The sequence below is a fragment of the Silurus meridionalis genome, chromosome 16 (assembly GCF_014805685.1).
Source record: "Silurus meridionalis isolate SWU-2019-XX chromosome 16, ASM1480568v1, whole genome shotgun sequence".
Lineage (NCBI taxonomy): Eukaryota > Metazoa > Chordata > Actinopteri > Siluriformes > Siluridae > Silurus > Silurus meridionalis.
In genome coordinates this window covers 8,126,168-8,146,750 of record NC_060899.1, presented here as the reverse complement: position 1 = coordinate 8,146,750, position 20,583 = coordinate 8,126,168, and the positions used below count along the sequence as shown (strand labels likewise).

General features: G+C 36.6%; 1 protein-coding gene across 4 annotated transcripts in view; it reads left to right on the top strand.

Moving 5' to 3' along the window:
- Positions 1-214: 214 nt before the first annotated feature.
- The window catches only part of dnmt3bb.1 (DNA (cytosine-5-)-methyltransferase 3 beta, duplicate b.1), a 44,635-nt gene continuing 24,266 nt past the window's right edge, over positions 215-20,583 (top strand). For 3 of the 4 annotated variants that reach the window (XM_046869712.1, XM_046869711.1, XM_046869709.1), the window contains exons 1-5: positions 215-441; positions 4,303-4,401; positions 18,485-18,635; positions 18,988-19,073; positions 19,691-19,834. In XM_046869712.1, coding sequence (XP_046725668.1) covers positions 4,342-4,401; positions 18,485-18,635; positions 18,988-19,073; positions 19,691-19,834 — 441 coding nt within the window. In that variant the 5' untranslated portion in view covers positions 215-441; positions 4,303-4,341. Of the gene's footprint in view, positions 536-4,302; positions 4,402-18,484; positions 18,636-18,987; positions 19,074-19,690; positions 19,835-20,583 lie in introns of all 4 variants that reach the window. The other variant, XM_046869710.1, reaches the window with a different exon arrangement.

The following is a 20,583-nucleotide window of genomic DNA, read 5'->3' as shown; positions in this document are numbered from 1 at the left end:
GTGGAAATATTATAATGTTAATAATAATATAAGAGAAGAGCTACTGAGAAGTTTAAAAAAATTGAAAATATGCAAATGTTTTAAAGGTTATTTGGGTGTCGAGAGCTACAGAAAGTTTAAGAACATCCACTGATCCGGACAGGTGCGCTTTTACAGGAAAAGAAAGAGCCGCTTGGAAAGGGCTTCAATCCTATAAGGTAAATGAAGTTTTCGTTTCGCGTCGGTGTGATTCGGGGGAAAAGGTCACGCCTGAGCAGTTCGGCCGCCAGCGAGCAAGAGACGAGAACAGATTTACATATACGCCCCAAGGGTTTAAATGCGTGGATGAGCTCGAGGTGAAGTGTGACTCGCTGCTACGGCTTTGGCAAAACCTCGGGAGAAAAGGGATCTCGCCAGTATCGTGTTTGTCCCGCGCCTGGAACACGAGCACTCCTGCAACAGGTAAGTTTCATTCCTCTTCTGCATCGAGCTGCTCGGAGCGCGCGCTCGTTCGCCGAGTTCAACGGCACGCGCTCAGACCTCACACTTCCACAAGGTACCTTCTTAACTGCATGTTACACGCGTCTCTTCTTATTTAATAATGTAAACAACAACAAAAAAAGTTTTATATTAATATGATAATCATGCACCAGACATTTCCTAAGAACGATTATGTAAGTGGCATGCATGGAAACTGGAATTTACTACCAGGGTTTTTTTTTTTTCCTCTCCAGATTAAAGTTTTCGGGCGAAAAAAAAGTTTTTTTTCAACTGTAGATGTTTCTATTTAATGTCACGTATATATCTATATATGCGTGCATGCCGATCACACACGACAAACACGTTTTTGTCCAAGTTAATCATGTCGTCGGTAACCGGTTGGGTCAAATTTAAAAAAGTTTAAGGATAGAATTAGTTTTTTTTGTTAGATATTCAGTGCAATGCCTATTGCATGGGATTTTTTCCCCGGCGCACGCACCAAGCGCGTGCTGTAGAGTTGCAGAAATAAATACGCGTTTTGTTGCTTTCGAGTTGCGTGTGGATTTTTTTTTTTTTCTTTTTTTTTTGGCGGATAAGATTGCACTGGGTTTATGTGTGCGATTCGGTTACGAGCAAAGTACAAGCATGGCACTTGTTTAAACAGATCAAACAAATAAGTAATAGATAGATAGATAGATAGATAGATAGATAGATAGATAGATAGATAGATAGATAGAAACTGATGAACGCTCAGGGCAGACGAATGTTCTGCTCGATCGCGTTGCACGGAGAGTGGCTCGCGCTAATTGGCGTTCTCGGCGACGGCGCGCGCGGAATTCCCACAGGCCCTCGAGCACGAGTGACCCTTCCGACTGACTTTACTGGTTTCTCTGGTGCATACATGCATGCAAATGTATTTCCAAATCGAGCAGATCATCAGGTCCTACACCTTTGAATCAGTCCGTGATAACAGCCAGAGATTTGATCCTATGTTATAAGTAGGTTATTATAATATATTTTTTTTTCGCATATTGTTTATTCATACAAACCGTGACGTCTGCATGCTAATTTCGACTTCGCACGTGCCCGTTTTGCTCAGCGCTGTACCACCGAGCCTTTTTCAGGGGAAAGTTGCTAAAGCATGATCAGAAAAGTCGCCCGCAAAATGACCATGGCCGTGCTGTGATTTGCATATTCATTGGACTGTCGATGTGCATTTGCATATAAGATTTTAGAATAGATCAAAAAAAGATATTTTTTTATTGCGAATGAAGCAGTGGTGAAGAGTTTGCAAAGGTAATGTTTTGGGACAAAAATATATAGAAAAAAAAAGAATTATAATATAAGAATTATAAAGTCCAATGGTGGGACAAAGATCAGTGATCTGTGATTGGTTACTGGGAACAATGGACATGGTCATTTAGAAATAAATCGGTCATTAATTAGTCATTGGAAAGACATTAGAATTTAGGAATAACTGTGGTCAGTGACTGGTCATTTAGGAGCAATGGTGAGCAGTGATTGGTTATTGAGGAATAAGAAAGTCAGTGATTGGTCATTTGGGATCAGTAGTGTTCATGATTCGTCCTTTAGGAATAATGTCAGTGATTGACATCTAACATCACTAACGTAATGTTGAATTGAATACATATTTAATAATGTTTATATTGTGCATAATGAGAATTCTACAGACTACTAGAACCTAGAGTGCTACACGTTCTCCATCATGTCCCATCACTGTTCAAACCTGTTCTCATTCTAGATGTGATTAAAAAACATTAGTTTATATAATCAAATACATGAGTAAATTGAAAACTTGATGTTTTGGAATTGACTTCCAGTAGTTCCTTTGGGCAGGCAGGGACTGGATTAAATATCATGTAATTGAGAAGAAATTACGGAATGTACTTTTGAAGCATGTTCGGTATCTTCCTGCTTTTCAAAGGTTTCAGCTCTAACGAGGTGTTACAGTCGGTTACAGCTGATTTTAAACAGTTTTATGTCTACAAAGACGATTTTTGTATACGTTCAGAAGCTTTACTTGAGATTATGTGGTACGCAACGAATGAAATGTAATAATGGCGTAAAGTGAACAATGAAGGAATGTGATTGTTCTGATCCGCAACAGAATATGAACAGTCATATGGAAAACATTGGTTCTTTCCTTTTAATTTACTATTACTTATATATTTCTCTCGTTTTCTCTCTCTATGCTTCTTTCTCATGTTCGTGCGCTTGCGCACACACACACACACACACACACACACACACTGCGTTTACAGAACCCCCGCCCTCCCAATAGGTTTAGTCCATAATCTCCTTGCTCAGGCTTTTACCTTTGATGTAGCCTTTCTTTGTATTCTCACATTCAATCTGATTCATTCATTTATTCACCTTTACAGACACTCCCTTGGTGTGGCCTGAAGTATATATGTGTGTGTGTGTGTGTGTGTGTGTGTGTGTGTGTGTGTGTGTGTGGGTGGGTGGTTGTCTGTAGCCTGTAGTGCATGTGTGTGTTTATGGAGCCACATAAAGAAGTCTTAAACATCATAATTTAGGATTCAGAGGAATGTAATGAGGTACATCTGCTCAAGCTGTGTGTATATGTGTGTGTGATTGTGTTTAAATGAACACAAATGATTAGTGTGTACATTGCTTTTCTATACAGGATGCACCTGGACACCATGGATTGAAAGTTGCAATTGCGTATAGGGGTTTTGTCCTCCTTATCAACATTATTATTAATAATAATACAGTAATTACAGCGAATAAATCATTCACCAAGACAAGTATGCAGTTACCAGAACGGGGAATGTGCACCTCATGCTGCCAAAAAGAGTTGTTAGTGTGTTTGCGTTTAAACGAAAAGCCATCCTAAGAGAATGTGTGATGACAGAAGAGAAAAGCGAGTTTAAGTTTCACACACTGATCACTAATCACACTGTATTTTTTATTTTATTTTTTTTTTTACAGCAAATTTTTGTCTAGCATCTTCTCATCATCTTTACCATTACCATTTTTCCCCCGACAATTTCAACACGGTAGCCACTTATGCTGTCAGAATAGCTGAAGTTTTCAACCACAAGCCAATCCATTTGTCCTATTGTACTAACCTGAGACATGAACCTACAGTTCTGTCACATACCTGATGTTATGCCATACCAGGGTGGTGGAGCCATCATTCCATTTGTTTGGATGGGATTGCAGGCTTTGTTTTCCTTCCAAAGTGGTTTGATTGTTATTCAGTAACACCACCCAAACTCATTTGTGAGGCTGAAATGTTTGTCTAAACAACTGTTCATGCTGTCAATTGTTATTCATTTCCTTGGTTGGTAGAAACGTCTGTCTGCAAGCTAACCTGCATGAATGATGCATGTTTTAAGATGGTATCTTTATGTAGTGTTTGTCTTATTTATAAATAAGTCACAGTGAACTAAGGATAGCCTCACCTAGGCAAATTATTACCATTAACATTCCTAGAGGAGACATGCATCATTGAGGGTCAATGAGCTGAGTGACCTCTACATACCTGTGAAAAATCCTGAGGTCACGCAGTTATGGGCTTGGTGCTTCTCTATAATTAGTCTTTTTTAATACACGATTGCAGCCGTGTTTTTTTACATTGGTGTCAAATGAAATTCCCTTTTTTATTTCTCCCGTGTTTGCGACTCTCACTCTCTCGTGCGTTTGTCAATTGAAATTCTTCCTCTTTTCTTTTTTGAGCCCCTGTTGTACTTTACTTAGGGACTTGTAGTCACAAATTTGATATGAAGTTTCATGCTACAAATTCTTCTCTTGTTATATTATTATTTTATTGACACGTACTTGTTTTTTTTATTAAAGCTCAGCAGACAAGAAAACTACAAAACGACCCAAACAGCGATGCCGTCCAACAAGTATTCCTCAGCTATCATGGCGGAAAGTGACAAGATGACAGCCACGGTAAGAGTTTGTGACCCTCAGCTGTAGCACATAACTATATCTTCAACACATGCGAACATACACACGCTATTTTGCATGCTGACAGTAATTTCGAGTTTCTGTTGCATGTCTGTGCAGCAATGACAGTATGAGGTAAAGTTATATATTTAGTGGCATTAAGCCATCATATCAACTTGAGACAGTCAGACAGACAGACAGACAGACAGACAGGGCAACGGAGGTTAACTACGAGGCACTTTCCTAATACTATGCTTTTGTATTATACTGAAAGAGAAGCAAATGTGTGGTATCAGCACAAAAAATCCCCTGTAGGTATTTGGTATTCAGGAGCACTCAATCACACACACACTCCTAATTTCTGAAATCCAGCACCATTCTTGATGTGTTGAAAAGCTGATGGGTAAGGAAGAGGGACAGAGAGACGCTTTGCATGTGTGTGTTTTTGTGTGTGTGAGGTTCTGGCACAGCAGAGAAGCTTTAATTTGGAGATTCAAGGTTTATAAGACAAGTGCTACCAGTACTGCTAGTTTATACTAACTGACTTGACACGAGTGTTCAGGAATAACAGACTGAGTCAAACCAAACACAAGGGATTATGATGCTACAAGCACTAGTTACGATGAAACCGCTCAATCTATGGATATGAGTGGTGAAATGGTACACGTATTTGTACCGAAGTTTTTCAGTTCAGGGTTTTCGGTCCGATACACATGCGGTACACAATTTTTACGCGTGGAACATAGTTACAATCCGAGTTCCCTCAGGAACGTATTAAGTGGCGCGAATTTATTTAGTCTTCACTTCGTACTTTGAGTGCATTATTTTATTAATAAGCTTTAAAACATACACAACAATGCCAGGGGTATAAAAAATAAATTAGAGGTGGACCAGTGTCATTTTGGCTACTCACTCTGTCCCAGAAATAAGATTTTTTTTGCGCATGCATGAGAATGCCGAAGATTTAATAGTGCTAGCGTTAGTCGCTAACCAAGAAGTGGCCAGCGGCTAATGCTAGCGTTACGGATTCTTTATGTCCAGCTTTAAGATTTTCTTTTAAAAGGAGAAAATCCTGACAATTCCACATATCGAGGGAATGAATGAATGAAGGATGGATGGAATGAAGACATTTGTTAAAGTCTGCTGAAATAAATAAACATATCTTTAAAAAATTAACCATTAGATGTAAAACACACCCACGTACACTTACATACACATCTGTATTACCCAAATGGGTAGAAATGTAAACTATTTAATTGAAATCTTTTAATGTATTAAATTTGATTCAATTAATAAAATGTGCTAATTTATTTAATTAATTAAATACCTTAAATACTTAATTTACCAATGTAATCAATATAATATAAAAGTGTATTGCAAAAATTAGATTCGATATCAAATGTTATAAAATATAATTTTATATATGATTTAACCAAGCAGGCATTAATATTTATTAACTGCGTTAATAAAAAAAAACGACAAACAATTTTACGTTTTGCATTTCTTTCCCCTAACCGTACCGAAATTGAACGAAACCATAACTTAAAAACCAAGACACGTACCAAACTGTGAATTTTCTGTACTGTTACACCCCTAATGGATAAGGTTATATCGAGTGGTCTTCAATAGGGTACTAAAATGTTATGTTATTAAACATTTTCAAGTCAAATAAGGTATCTAATATAATTTGCACAAGAAAAAATAAGAATAATGTAATTCAGAATATTAGTGAAGAGACGGATTTATTTCATGTTTTTCTTACTATATGAGATGATCCGTGGGCTTCATAACATTTAGTGGATTTGCCATTTTTTTACTGGATTTTAGGTAGAGTCTCTATCACAAAATGCTACCACCTTCGTGCTTCACAGTTGGGATGGTTTTCCTTGGTTTAAACCTTATTTTTTTCCTCTTCATACAGTACTCATCATTAAAGGCATTATTTAATTATGACTATGGTCATATACATATTATTATTATTATTATTATTATTATTATTATTATTATTATTATTATTATAAGGCTAGGTCTGTTTTCTAGTGCAAACTTTTGTCATTCCATTGTTGGTGTACAGGCTTCTTCTCCCTTACCCTGTAAAACTCACTAATGGTGGATAGACATATTTGTCACATGATGCCTCCAACTCCTTCACCAGTTCTTTGTCTTAGGGTTCGTTTGACTCTTTCAGACTAAAGTACATCCCTATGAGTTCATTTATCCCTTCTTATATAATGCAGTGGCTGTGTGGACCCAAGATTGTTTTTTTAGTTGCACCGATTAGATTTGTAGGAAAGTTTGTTGTATCTTCATTTGAAATATGGATGAAATGTGAAAAAAAAAATCTGAATATGTTTAACCTAGGTGTTTGCAAACTTTTGGCCTCAAATATACATTCACTACTTCCTGCTGTGAAGATGTTGAGTAGTCGGGACTGTGGAAAAATATTTAATACCGAATGAAATCTATTTTACACTTAACTGCACAAGAAATTTGGAATACGTCTTTAGGTTTGTTATGCTTTAATGAATCAGTAACAATATGATAGCACTGTGCCTGAAATAAAAATTCTGTGTAATCCTTGCTCTGTGGTATTATGAATTCCACTTAAACATTGTATTCGGGGCAAATTCAGATCAGCACTGAGATTTTAAGACACTACCGAGGCCAGAATTTAACAAGGTGGAAAACAACTCCCACACCATTGTAGACACTTTATCCTATATCCATCATTAAAATATAAGGAGTATGCATGTAATATGATATGCAGAAGTAGTGTTTACCCCCCATTTTATTATACAAATCTATTTATTTTCATTCACACAGTAGCCTGAAAAAAGCTAGAGCTTACATTTTCATTTTTCTTAAATGAAACGTGATTTTAAGTATTTTTTGCTGGTCAAATATAGCCGTATAAAGTCCCACTTTTTTATATTTTTATTAATGATTTACTTTTAAACGTTTGTAGTTTTACTGAACCTCCTCTAAAATGGATAGAGCCTAGTGTTCTTTAACTCTCATACTGCTATAGCTAATCATTAGACTGATTAATTCTCCCAACCATAATGCTCGGACCATATTGATGTAGACAACAGACATGAACAGCATTTTGAGGTCAAAGTTTCACACTTTGAAGCAGATGCTTACTGGTCCAATCTATGTGGTCTTCAAGGTTGTTGGTTTATTCTTACTATTGGGAGTTTAAACTCCAGCATATTCCTTGTGTGCATCGAAGGGAAGCTAGGCTCTTTGTGCATATTAATGAATGCTCATTACATTCAGGTCAGTGAGTGGTCCAACCATGCATGGCCGTTTGAGTGTAGCTGTGGGCAACAGACACACTTCGAATGAATGGAACAGCTGTGAATGTATGAGACGCTAGGATCCAAACCTTTTCCGTCCACCAGCCTGAACTGTTTTCATTTAATAAATGACCAAAAAAATGCCACAGAAGAAGAACGTTATTCTTAGCGTCTGGAGAATATAATTCCCGATGTTACCCAATTGGCTGTGCTCTTTCAGATTTCAGCACTGATACTAGCCAGTATGTGGAAGGGGGCACATAGTCTTTTTCTTTAAGTGTGTTTTGTTGCCATTTGAAAAAGAGTAATCAGCATTTTGCAAAGATATAGTTTGCTGGCTTCACATTTCTGGAGCAACTGAATTTTAGCCTTAGCAATCGCCCCCAAATAAATACAGTAAAATAATTTTAAAAAAGAAGTCTCAGACCAGATTTAATCAATCTTTGTTAATACAGTAAATTGCACAATTATCGGCACATTTTCTGACCATAATAAGAAATCATCATATAAACAATATAAATTCATCAATATTCTTTTACTAAACTACCGTATTTTTCGGACTATAAGCCGCTACTTTTTTCCCACGTTATGAACCCCGCGGTTTAAACAACAAAGCGGCCAATTTATGAATTTTTCCTGGGTTTTTCCCGTTTTCACAAACTTTAAGCCAAAAAAACTGAGCGACATAACATTAGACCAATGAAATTTCCGAACGGAAACGCACCTCACCTGTGTTCTGAGCTGCATGGCATTAGGAGAAAAAAACGTTTTTTTTTAAATGCACGACGACGCCAAAAGATAAACTCCAGAGAGAAAAAGTTGTGAAAGGAAGGAGGAAGACAGTGAACAATGACTTTCTTGGTAGGCTCCTTTTTAGATGCAAGCCGCTGTAGCGCGTTGAGTCTGGGTGAAGGGAGAGCTCGCTAACTCCAGTTGCAAATAAAATCATATAAGCACAGACAGGTTCCCAAAACTCGTGCTTTTTTATTTTTCTTGGCAACAGCGTTACGGGTTAGTCAAAGAAACTTAGAAATGAGCATCAGAAAATAATAAGGACATATTCCTCGGTCTTGCACACATGCATTAATAGCGGAAAAATGCAGCGGCAGGCTATTCCCAAAATACCGCTCTGCTCTTAAAAGAGCCACAACATATTTCACCCGTTACACCATGTAACAGACACTGTCTTTCATTAAAGCCTGTGTAAAGTTCATTAGTTTCAGTGTAGACACCTGCGGCTTATCGACAGGTGAGGCTTATTTATGTTCAAAATAAAAATCTTTGTCAAATTCAGTGTGTGCGGCTTATATATGGGTGCTCTTAATAGTCCGGAAATAACGGTATATGATTTTGCAGTGCACAATGTTTTTTTAAACCAGACTTACTATACAGTATTATACATTATACAGTATATTCTGTTAGTTTTCACTTAGTTACTAAATAATATGTGGTAATTACCGAATAATATAACAAGGTAAAATTACATTATGTAATATCTAACAAGTTTGGATATACTTTGATAGTTTTATGTATGGTCTTATAATAGAGCATTATTTATATTTTTGTAACATATATAGTGCCATTAAAGAGGCCTAAGTGGTCACTAGTGCAGACAAGCATGCTGCAGGTTTTTCTTTCCCCCTGTAGCTTGTGTTTTTTTTTTTTTTTCTCATCACACATATGCCCTATACAATTGACCCCTATCAAATGTATTACTCTATAATGGAAAGATAAATGGAGTGTATGTATATTTCTGTGGCAGGGGGGCTGCAAACAATCAAGGAATGCTGTGAATTGTAAGGGAGTGTCACTTGGTTTCAAGTTGATGCCCTGTAGCGCTCTTTCTTTCTCTCTTACTCTTTCTCTCTCTCTTTCCTTCTGTCTTTTTTTTTTTTTTTACCCTAAGGGGCCCAGTCCAGTCACAGAGGAAGAAAGTGTATGAAGACCTCCTAAAGACCTCTTTAAGCCTGTTAACCCCACCTTCACAACCTCCCCTTCAAACAGGCCTAAATCTTCAGTCACACAGATTTTGGAAAAGAACTCCTAACTGCTACACACAAACACCTGCACATGTTAAATTGGTTTTGGTCGTCTGCTAGTTCACTTCCAGACTTCATGTGCATCAACAATTTGATCTCTTTAATCATAGTGTAAACTATGTGTTATATTTGTGGAACTGCAACTAAACAATAATCTTTAATCCACAATTCATGGGACTGTTGTAGGAGGTTTATACACATGTACAGCTAACTAATTACTTCCTTTTGAACTTCTGCTCATGTTGCCTCACGAATCAGTGTGACACTCAGAGGAAAGCGTCATCTTCCCCTTTCCTGCATACTTAAGCAAACTGACACGCGCGATTAGTTAAAATAGCAATAAAAAGGTAGTGAGAGTGTGCAGTTGCTCACACACAGACTGTAACCATACGCTTACACTTGTGTCCTCACAGGAACTTGTGCTTTACTGGTGTAGCTCGATATGCTGTTTTTCTTTTGTGATTTCACAAGCAAATAATCTGAAAAAAAAGTGTGGTTCAACACCAAAGTACAATGCAGTTGGTTCATTTTTATACAGAAAATATGAAAGAATATAAATAATTCCTTTTTTTTTTGTCTGTACTTGTAAACATAAACATTTTACAAGTTAGATATACAAGTTATAAAACATTCAACAGCTCTTAGTTCAGAAAGTGTTTTCCAATTATACAATATGAGATCATTTACAGTCGGCTCTCTTCTGCCTTTGAGTTTTTGTTTTAGGACCTCAATCTGTCCACATGGCATGAGGAGCCATCAGTCTGTCTGAATTGTGTGATCCAGTGGCATGTGGATTTAGGGAGTGGACTTTGTTGCTGGGTGTGTGTGTGTTTGTGTATGTGTGTGTGTGTGTGTGTGTGTGTGTGTGTGTGGTTACAGGGTTAACGGGTGCATAGTGGGGAGAGAGGGGGCATTTACCCACACAGCAGAGCTTTCATGTAGAGTGAGGGAGAGCAGTGGGAGTAAGAAAAGGAGGGGCTTTCTTTTTAAGTCTCTTTTTTTCATTAATTGCTCTAATGGGAAATATCCAACTGTACCCTCTCTCCGGCTTCCTTGCTGACTTACACACCCCAACACACTCACTGTCCATCTGTTGCTTTCTCCCCGCCTGCCTCTCTGTCTGGTTCGTGTTTGTGTGGCTTGAAATATGAGTCATCATACAGTTCACCATGGATGTGTATTTTGTGTTGAAACTATTTTTATGATTCTTATGATACTATATTTATGATTTAGCCAAGAAAAAAGAAAGAAAGAAATTTTTTTTCAGTGGTAACAAAATAGATTATTCTAGTAATGAAGCTTTTTAAAAAAAATAAATTTTTAAATATAAAATTTGTTTTATTTGAAACTCTCATTTAGAATTTTTTATTTATCGTTTTATTCAAGAGATATGTTGCAAGACTTATCAACGTAGCAGATTTTAATTGTGCAGCTGAATACTGCAAAAGAGTGCACACACAAAACAGCACACGGCTTTTTGCTCCCGCTTCTGCTTTTTTTCTTCTTCAAAACTTTAAGGGGGTGCCATAATTAAATGACATTTTTTAAATTCTAAATTAAAAAAGGGCTGCAACTAATGATTATTTTGATAATCGATTAATTACATTTTTTAATACTTTTTTTTTTCCAGTTAATCGGTTAAAAAAATTTAACAATTTTTTTCAATTATACATTTTGCTTATTATAATTATAGAAACCCCTAATTGGTATTTATGTATAAAATGTGTATTATTATGTTTCAAATTTTAAAGACTATAGTGGCTGCTTGGCTGCTTGAGGAGTGCATGGGGGATTTCTTCTTTAAACAAATTCACTCATGCTGGGTTGTTTCTTTCTTAAAAAAAAGAAAAAAGCATTTGTATAAGCAAGGTGAAGTTTAAATTCTAAAAATTTGTATTGTTTTTAATAATAATTGCAGATGGCAGCCATGCTTAAAAAAAATTATATAAAATATAACATTTTGTTCCGTTGTGAAGATATAAGCATTAAGAATAAATAATTAATAAAATTGTGTACAATAATTAAAGTATATAATACTGGTGTAGACAAATGCTATAAAAAGAGAATGGAACAGAGAAGCACAGCAAGCTAACAAGCTTGATTTAAAAAAAAAAAAAGGACAAAAGGAAAAATATACATTGGTGTACAAATGCATAATCATTCGCTGAAAACCATAACAGTGACTAAAAATGTGATTGTTTACTGCTGCTGTTATTTGCTGCTTTTAGATTTAGTGTTTGTTCACACAATTTTAATTGAATCCATTCCTATGTTGCGAGGGAGCTGATGCAAGTCACACAAGAACAGATCCAGTGCGACTGTCCCGAAGTTACAAATAAACAGTTTACACAATAGCACTTCAATAAACTGTACCATTTTCACATAATTATACAGTTTTTGCTTACCGTGCTGATATCTCGCCTTCATCCATGACACCAGTGTGTTTTCGCGTGCATCACTGTGATCCTTTCATGCCACACAAGCTTTGCATAACTTGCAGGTTACAGTCTTCTTTGTTGCGTTAAATTTAAAATACTCTGGATGACATGGAACTGGATGACTTTTTTGCCGTTTGACCTGTACTCTCCGTCATTTCGAAAGCAGACGTGTTATATTGCCTTCATGCTAACACATAACTTGAGCAGCCCAACTAACCGATAACGGCATTCGTTGACAACAAATTTCATTATCGTTTACTTTTCGATATTTTGTTGTTTAGTTATTTAGTTAGTTATTTAGCGGAAAATAAATCAGCCATTTAACAAATGTGAAAGAACAGAGTTTATATACATTTATACCGTATATATATATATATATATATATATATATATATAGTGTTAAGATGCTTAAAAAGGCGGTTCATGCTCGAAAACCCTCCAATGTGGCTGAATTTCAATGATTCTGCATAGATTAGTGGACTAAAATTCCTCCACAGCGCTGTAACAGACGCATTGCAAGTTATAGCAAACGCTTCATTGCAGTTGTTTCTGCTAAGGGTGGCCCGACCAGTTTTTAGGTTTAGGGGGCAAACACTTTTTCACACAGGGCCATGTAGTTTTAGATTTTGTTTTCCCTCAATAATAAAACCCTTTATTTAAAAACTGCATGTTGTGTTCCCTTGTGTAATCTTTTACTACTATTTAAATTAGTTTGATGATCTGAAACATCAAAAGTGTGACAAACATGCAAAACAATAAGAAACCAGGAACACTTTCAGTTTGTATATAAATATATATAGTAAAGCTTTAGAGGTTAATATGTGCATTCTTCTTCACTGGAAATCCAGAATGCCATAGTATTTTCTCTAGTTGTTTATACAGTCTAGACTGTCCGATTTCATTTACATTCCAAGAGAGTAATTAGGCATTCCTGCTCATTTTACCATTACCAGCATGATATCATATACACAGTGCTTGTAAGTTTTCTGTCACTGCAACCAATGAATGAACATGGACAGTCTGTCTTAGCACAGTTATGTGTTAAAAAGCTCACTTTCAGAACGTGTGTGTACGTGCATGGGAATTGGCAGGATGTGTAAACCCATGTGGCACAGCTGCTGTGTGAATGATGTCTGTCATTCCTGTAGAAGAACATTACAGAAACGCAGCAGCAGCCCATCAGTTATTTAGGGATAGGGCTATCCTTTCCTAACATTTGCATAAACACACACGAGTGACAGCACTTAATACTTCCCTTTAAATGAGTCTCTACTATTGTTTTATGTGATGCCAGTGCGCTTTGATTGATACGCCTGTTTGCCAAAATGAAACTTTCATAACCATGCTCAAGTACTCCCCCACCCGAGAACAAGAGTATCGGAACAAAAGCTAAAGTTCTAATCTGTCGTCTAATTAATATTCAGAACTCAAAAACAAATATCTTCAGCTTATTTCAAAAAGCTAAATACATGGTGTTGCTGTTCTAAAATCTTGGAGGATACTGTACACATTAATGCACATTAATGCGTTAAAGTTACCTTCTCAGATCTGTGGAAACAGCATGCACTTAAGATATGTTTGCACACACAGCCACTAATGCACAAAGATAGACAACCTTTAATCTCTTTCCACATCGCCTGATCCACACTCATTCTACTTCTTAATGACTTTTCATCGAGTCTTAACACAGCCAGTGCTGGCAGCTCTTCTCACCTTAAAAAAGTCCTTCTGAGCATCTTCTGTTTTCTTTTACTTATAGTATTCTATAGGTAAAACAGGTCCAGCTAGATAGTTATACTATGTTTCTTATCACATTCTCCAGCCCTTTGCTAAAGCAACATAATTATTTGGATTAATAGCTGCAGTTACATTCCAACAAAAATGTCGTGCATACTTTTTTCATTTTTCTTTTGTCAATTTATTTAGACTTTATTAGAATTCCCCTGTTATTAAACAATGGGCTTGTCCCTGTTGATGGATGAATGAAATACTGTGGAAACAGATCCCAGAGGCCGTAAAAATGAGTCTAATGTAATTTAGAAAAATCTTGTTCATATATTAATAAACATTATTTTGATAAAATTATTTAAACATCTGACTTTTTCAAATCTGGTTAACAGGAAATAGGGACTAAATATGGAACTGGATATTTAACAATACATACAGATCTTTGTGATCAGGTTTCCAGAAATGTGTGTTATTTTAGTATATTCAATGTTCTTTATAACCAGAGACTAGCATTTCCACTAGCATCCTGAACTTTGATTTTTAATATGCTGAATTAACTGTGATTCTCCAGTAAGAATTGGGGGGGAATTGGTAATGGTAATTGGTAATTCCATACAAATCCTGTAAACATTTTACCTTTTCTTGAAGTATCAGGCTAAAAAGTGATGGACTGCAATAAAGTATTTGTACGTGGTTAATGTACTTAAGTACATTTTTTTAAGTATCAAACTTTTTAATGTTGAATATTCACATTTAACAGCAGGAATCCTGGTTCTTATACAAGAAGTAAAATCTGCTGCCAGAAGCAAATCTCCTAACATACCACTAACTATTTCAGTTTTATGTATTTAGCTTTAGACAATAATAGCGAGCTAACAAAAGTCTTAGTTAGAAAGTCTTAGGCACCTGAAAGATCATTAAAGGTTTTACCACATTTCGCTGTCAACAAGGAATTGCTATAAATTTAAATGACGTTTATGTGCTTGCCCTATCTTACTGCTTGATAATGTGCTGAGTGACTTGATTAAAGTGTTTTATTACAGGTAGGTGAAAGGAGAACTGGGCATGTCATGCCACTGAAATACTGTTTTATTAGGAACATTACTGTATTCTAAGAAACACTGTTTTTGTTGTTAATGATAGATCAGTGTGTATAATGAAGAAGCCCAAATAATGGACAGATTATATCATTCACTTGCATGACCTGACTGCTAATACTTTTCTGATCATTAGTTTCTTCACAAGTGAAATTATTGGCTTGAAACTCATAAAGCTTATAATGTAATTAACGTTAAGCATTAGTGGAAAAGGAAAATATTTTACCAGCTCCATCTGTTTTTTTCTTTCTTTTGCACTCCACCCCTGTCTCCTGACTGTCCCAACTCTGCTAACCCTAAGAAAGATATGGAAGATGATGGAAGTTTGACATGTGTGGGGTTAAGTGTATATTATACTTGAGCAGCACATGATCTAGCAGCACATCAATAAAAACAGACCCAATTGAACTACACTGTTTTGTGTCATTGCCTTATGAAAAACACTTCCTGTACAGTAAAACCCTGTTGGACTAGCATAATTTGATCTTTAAAATTGCTCGTAGGTCCATTTGCTCGTACGTTGGAACAAATTTTCCGCATAGGAATTAATGTAAAAGCGATTTAATCCGTCCTGAAACCTCATTCAATCGCTTATTTCTGCACTTAAAAAGTATTTGTAGCCTATTTTAACATACAAACACACCGCAAATTACCCTAATGTAAACATAATAAAACAGTGACCTATGTGATAGTGGTTGATTGCGAGTGTGAGACGCACACCACGCTCATAACCTTCTTGGTTTCAATGGTAATTCTATTTACTTTCGTTTTCACAGCACCATCACTGATTTTCTTGAGAGACATTTTCCAGATTTCTACTGAAATAAAAATATAACACTAAAAAAAGTTACGTTTTTGTCGCACTGAACAACGAGAGCGTCATTAACTAAGCGACCAATGCTTCCGTCCGCCGAAAACGGGGAACCGGCAGCATGGGTTTGCTCGTGCTTTCGAAATTTGCTCGTGAAATATGGTAAAATTTTACGAGCAAGGTTGCTCGTATCTCTGTTTTCTCGTACTATTAGTTGCTCGTACAACAGGGTTTTACTGTATAAGAAATAGGGGCGTTTTCCCACAGCAGCTGACATCTAGATAACCAACAGAAAGGTTGTTTGTCCATGTATTTGTTTAGTATTTATTCTGGATTTAAAATAAAGATTGAACTTTATTTGCGGATTTAAATGACCTGATTAGAACCTGATTCGTATTTAAAAGATGGGCTCTAATATTGAATGGTGACGTGTAGAGAGAGCTTAATCCACTGCTTACAGGAGGTTTTTAATGCTTCTTTATATTCTTAGGATTGTCCATGTCCCCAATTCAGATTATACGACCACAGGATTTTAATGTGGTTCAAATACAGAGATTGCTATGGTCATTGTCAAAGTGTGTTTCCTCACAAGTGCAATCAAACATAACCAGAAATCCCTTATTATATTATAAATCCCTTTGGTTATAGAATAATTTTTTATTCTATTATTACATTGAATGTTTGGTGCCTAGTTGACTTGTTTTTTTTGTATTATAGAGAACTTAGATATTTTAAAAAGTGAATCCACTGCTAGTTAACAGCTAGTAAAAATGAATATGTAACTTGCAGCTTAATAAGGTACATTTGACATCTGCACCAAGAGAATATTCTTCTCCCATGGCAAATGAAACTCTGAATTTATGTTCTGACCATCTGCACGCCTCACAGTCGCTGCTATTTTTGCACGCGCATGCCTTCATCCCATTCTTCCATTGCAGCAGGTTAGCTGGTTTCCTGGTTGCCTGGATCCTTCCTTCTGTCTTTTTTTAAATCCCAGCATAACAAATCCATTCTCCCAATTTCATTTAGAGGAGTCTGTCATATTCTGAAAACGTAATGTGTCCCTGCGCATGAATTATCAGTGGGAAAAAGGAGGCAGCTGTTGATGTTCAGACCTGCCCTTGCTTTTATCTTGTCTGAATGAGGCTGAATGCTGGTGCAGTGTTGCAAGATCACACACTTGCTAAACCGTAGTTTAACTGCATATTTATGCAGACTATGTAAGCCCATTTACACCTGGCCATGTCATGTATCTTATATTTCAATTATATGTTGGTAAGATTTGATTTGGCACATGTTTTTACGCTGGATGCCCTTCCTAACGTAACCCTCCCCAATTAAAGCCGAAAGAAAGAAAGGAATGTTGGTAAGATTTTACCCACTTGCATAAAATGTTTTATGAAATTGTGTAAATTGTTCAAATATTATATATATATATATATATATATATATATATATATATATATATATATATATATATATATCAGTACTTTCACACTTGATTCTTAAGTACATTCGAAAGTGAGTACTTACGTACTTTTACTCAAGCAAAAATGGTAAAGGATTGCTTTTATTTTGACTAATTATAGTAAATATAATAATATACATTTTATTCAAGCACAGGAATGTATACTTCATCCACCAGAGGGAATATGATTACATGTGCATTATATTAATAACACCCCGCTTGCACTTGGTCATTTTATACTTGCTGGGTATCAGGATTATATCTGGAGGAGATACCACTCCACATCTTGTACACCCAAAGAGCTGGTTTATGTGACAGATATCAGACTGAAAGAAGTCAAATATATTCCACAGCTTGGTTGCTGCCTTCTATTTACCTGGTTTTATCCTAAAATTGTTTTCTTTTTTCCATATCCATATGGGTGTCCATATGGGTTTTCTGTGTAGCATACATGTAGGTACATTATTTGTTCTTAGGTGTGAATAGGTGTTGAAATGTGTGAGTGTGTGTGTGTGTGTGTGTGTGTGTGTGTGTGTGTGTGTGTGTGGTGCCATGTAATTGGCTGGCATTCAATCAAGGGTGTATTTCCGCCTCACACCCAGTGTTTTCCCGGGTTCATGCTCAGTCATCTGTTGCTTAAAAATATAGGTTTACTGTAGGCATGTGCTAGTGAGTACATGATATACTTGTATATTACAGTCCATGCAGGAGCATGTAGAATATGCAATATAAAGAAATCCCAAGCATATTTCTTTAAGCGGATGCCATAACTCTGCACAAGAAATGAAAAATAATTACAGACTTGGTGGACAGAACTGGAATGTTTGGTTTCGATGCCGGTGGCATACAGTAAAGTGAAATTGAGAAGCGGTTGCTATATGTGATTAGGTAACTCCTGTGAATGAGATTTGAGGTTATCAAACGTTCGTTATCGAACGTTTTTGATGATTTTATTTACACAAAGTCCTGATTGGGAAACAGTCCTGATAGAAGGTGTTTGTTTCCCTATATGTGTGTATGTACAGGTATTTGAAAACAGTCTAAAAATCTAAAAATGAGTCTTAAATTTGACCTAAACAAAGTTTTAAAATGAACCTTCCAAGATGTTCTTCCAAGAGCCAGTGACTTGCAGGTGAGGTAAACATAAGGTATACTGAGTCATTTTAACCCAAACTCTCTCGGTTTCTCTCTGAATTCTTTTCCCAGGCTGCTGTAAATGGTGACATGTCCACAGTTGAGGGTTTGTCAGAGAATGACAGCGGACTGGAGATGACTAATGAGAACAGCCCCTTAACTGGGGCGGAACCACCCTCACCGTTCAGCCCCAAACAGAATGGGGGTGCAGCATCACCTGCAGGTAAATGCACAGATACCAAATCACTCCTAGTTATGTATAAGGAAATGGGTATTGCATAACACAGACACGACCATGCATACCTCTGATTACACACCTGATTGACACACATCTTTAGGCAATAACATGCATTGGTCTGTCTATTTTCCAAGACCCACCGAGAAGAGAAAGTATAACAAATACAACACTGCTTTTATTTGTTAGAATACATTTTAGCATTTTTTAAATTGTCATCTTTCTCTCTCTCTCTCTCTCTCTCTCTCTCTCTCTCTCTCTCTCTTTCTGTCTCTCTTTCTCTCTCTTTCTTTCTTTCTTTCTTTCTTTCTTTCTTTCTTACTTTCTTTTTCTCACTCAGATGAGAGTGTGAACAGCCTGACAAGGAAGAGATCTCGGAAGCGTTCTGAAACAGATTACGAGAGTGCCTGGGACTCATGCAGTGAGGTCTGTGCTCATTTCACCACTCTGAGAATTTCAGAAACATAGAGATTCACTGCAAAGTGTTGGTTTTGTGTGCGTGTGTGTTTGTGTTTTCTCTTAATTAATACATTAAGCAGAAGGAACACATTATGGACATCTAATTACAATTCAAATTAACGGAACTCGTGTATATTTGTGTATTGTTATGGGTTTCAATGGTTTTCTGATTTCTTACTTTCTTTCTTTCTTTTTTTTTTTTTTTTTTGCATTTATGTTATAATACTAATTTGACTACCAAACTGATTGTTGGGAACCCTGGTAGGAGAAGGAATGTAAAAAATGCGCTTGGGGAACAAACGTTAGCTCTTATGCAATGGACTGGATGGCTATGTGTTGCTGTTCCGCTATCCCTGTCTGTTTTCCGCTACCCCTGTCTGTGTGTATGCTGCAGATATTGAACAAGACAGATAGACTAGCCAAACAGGTTCCCACTGCAGATTGGTCATGGGTAGGAAATTGTTTCCTTAAAAAAAAAAACATGTCAGTTAATCAGATAAAGTCAGTACCGTGAGATGGCATGTATGGGCATGTTAGTGTTCTGGTAAAAAATTGTATAGTAGCAATAAATTATGTCATTGCAGGAAAAGGCTGATCTGGGTTCAGGCTGTGGTTCTGGTCTTAGACAGAGGCCTCGTCCCAGGACCATCTTCCAGGCTGGACTTACAGCTCAGGCGAAACCCCACAACAGAGAGAGGGGCCACGTCAAGCAGGAGCCAAGCATTCTGGTAATGTGAGCACACAGACAAACGCAAAATTTCACACGCGGTATCTACATCGTATCATCACAGATATATACAGTAGGACAAGATGTTGTGCAGGACAGTGGAACAAAAAGTTGCTGAATGTGAATACGTGAAAAGTTCACGCCACAAATGCGGTGTACAAACACACAGGCCCAGCAAAAGTACATGATGATAAACAGAAAAGTATAAATATCGACACACGCTACACTTCACATTCAATAGAAAGAACATAAAGCTATCTGTGAGTATGAGAAACAGATGAGGGATTATTTATGACCATGATTCATTAGCAGCAACTATATGACAGTATGGAGTCCTTTGTTAAAAGTCAGTAGGTGTTTCACCATTTACCAGTATTTGTTTTCTAATTTTGTATCAGAAGCTGGTGAGGTATACAGCTATTGAAAGCTGCTGTACACAAGCAAACCCAGGAATGTGTCTCATGGACATTCCACAACATTAATATGTAACCGCAAGTGGTTATAAAGTTACATTTTGTTTAATGTTTTCATTCGATTGTAACTGTCAGGTACTTCTTTTATACTGCTATGCTTAGCCTCTATTAAACCCATTGTTATAGGTTTCTGCATAAAACTTTTAAGGGGTTTTATTTGAAGAGACATGTTGAAGAGCCCTTTAGAATTACACGCTAGAGTTTCTGAAAAGTTGGGAAGCAATAGAGTAAAACTATATGACTGTGGTCAATGTAAATTCAACTCACTTAAATGAAT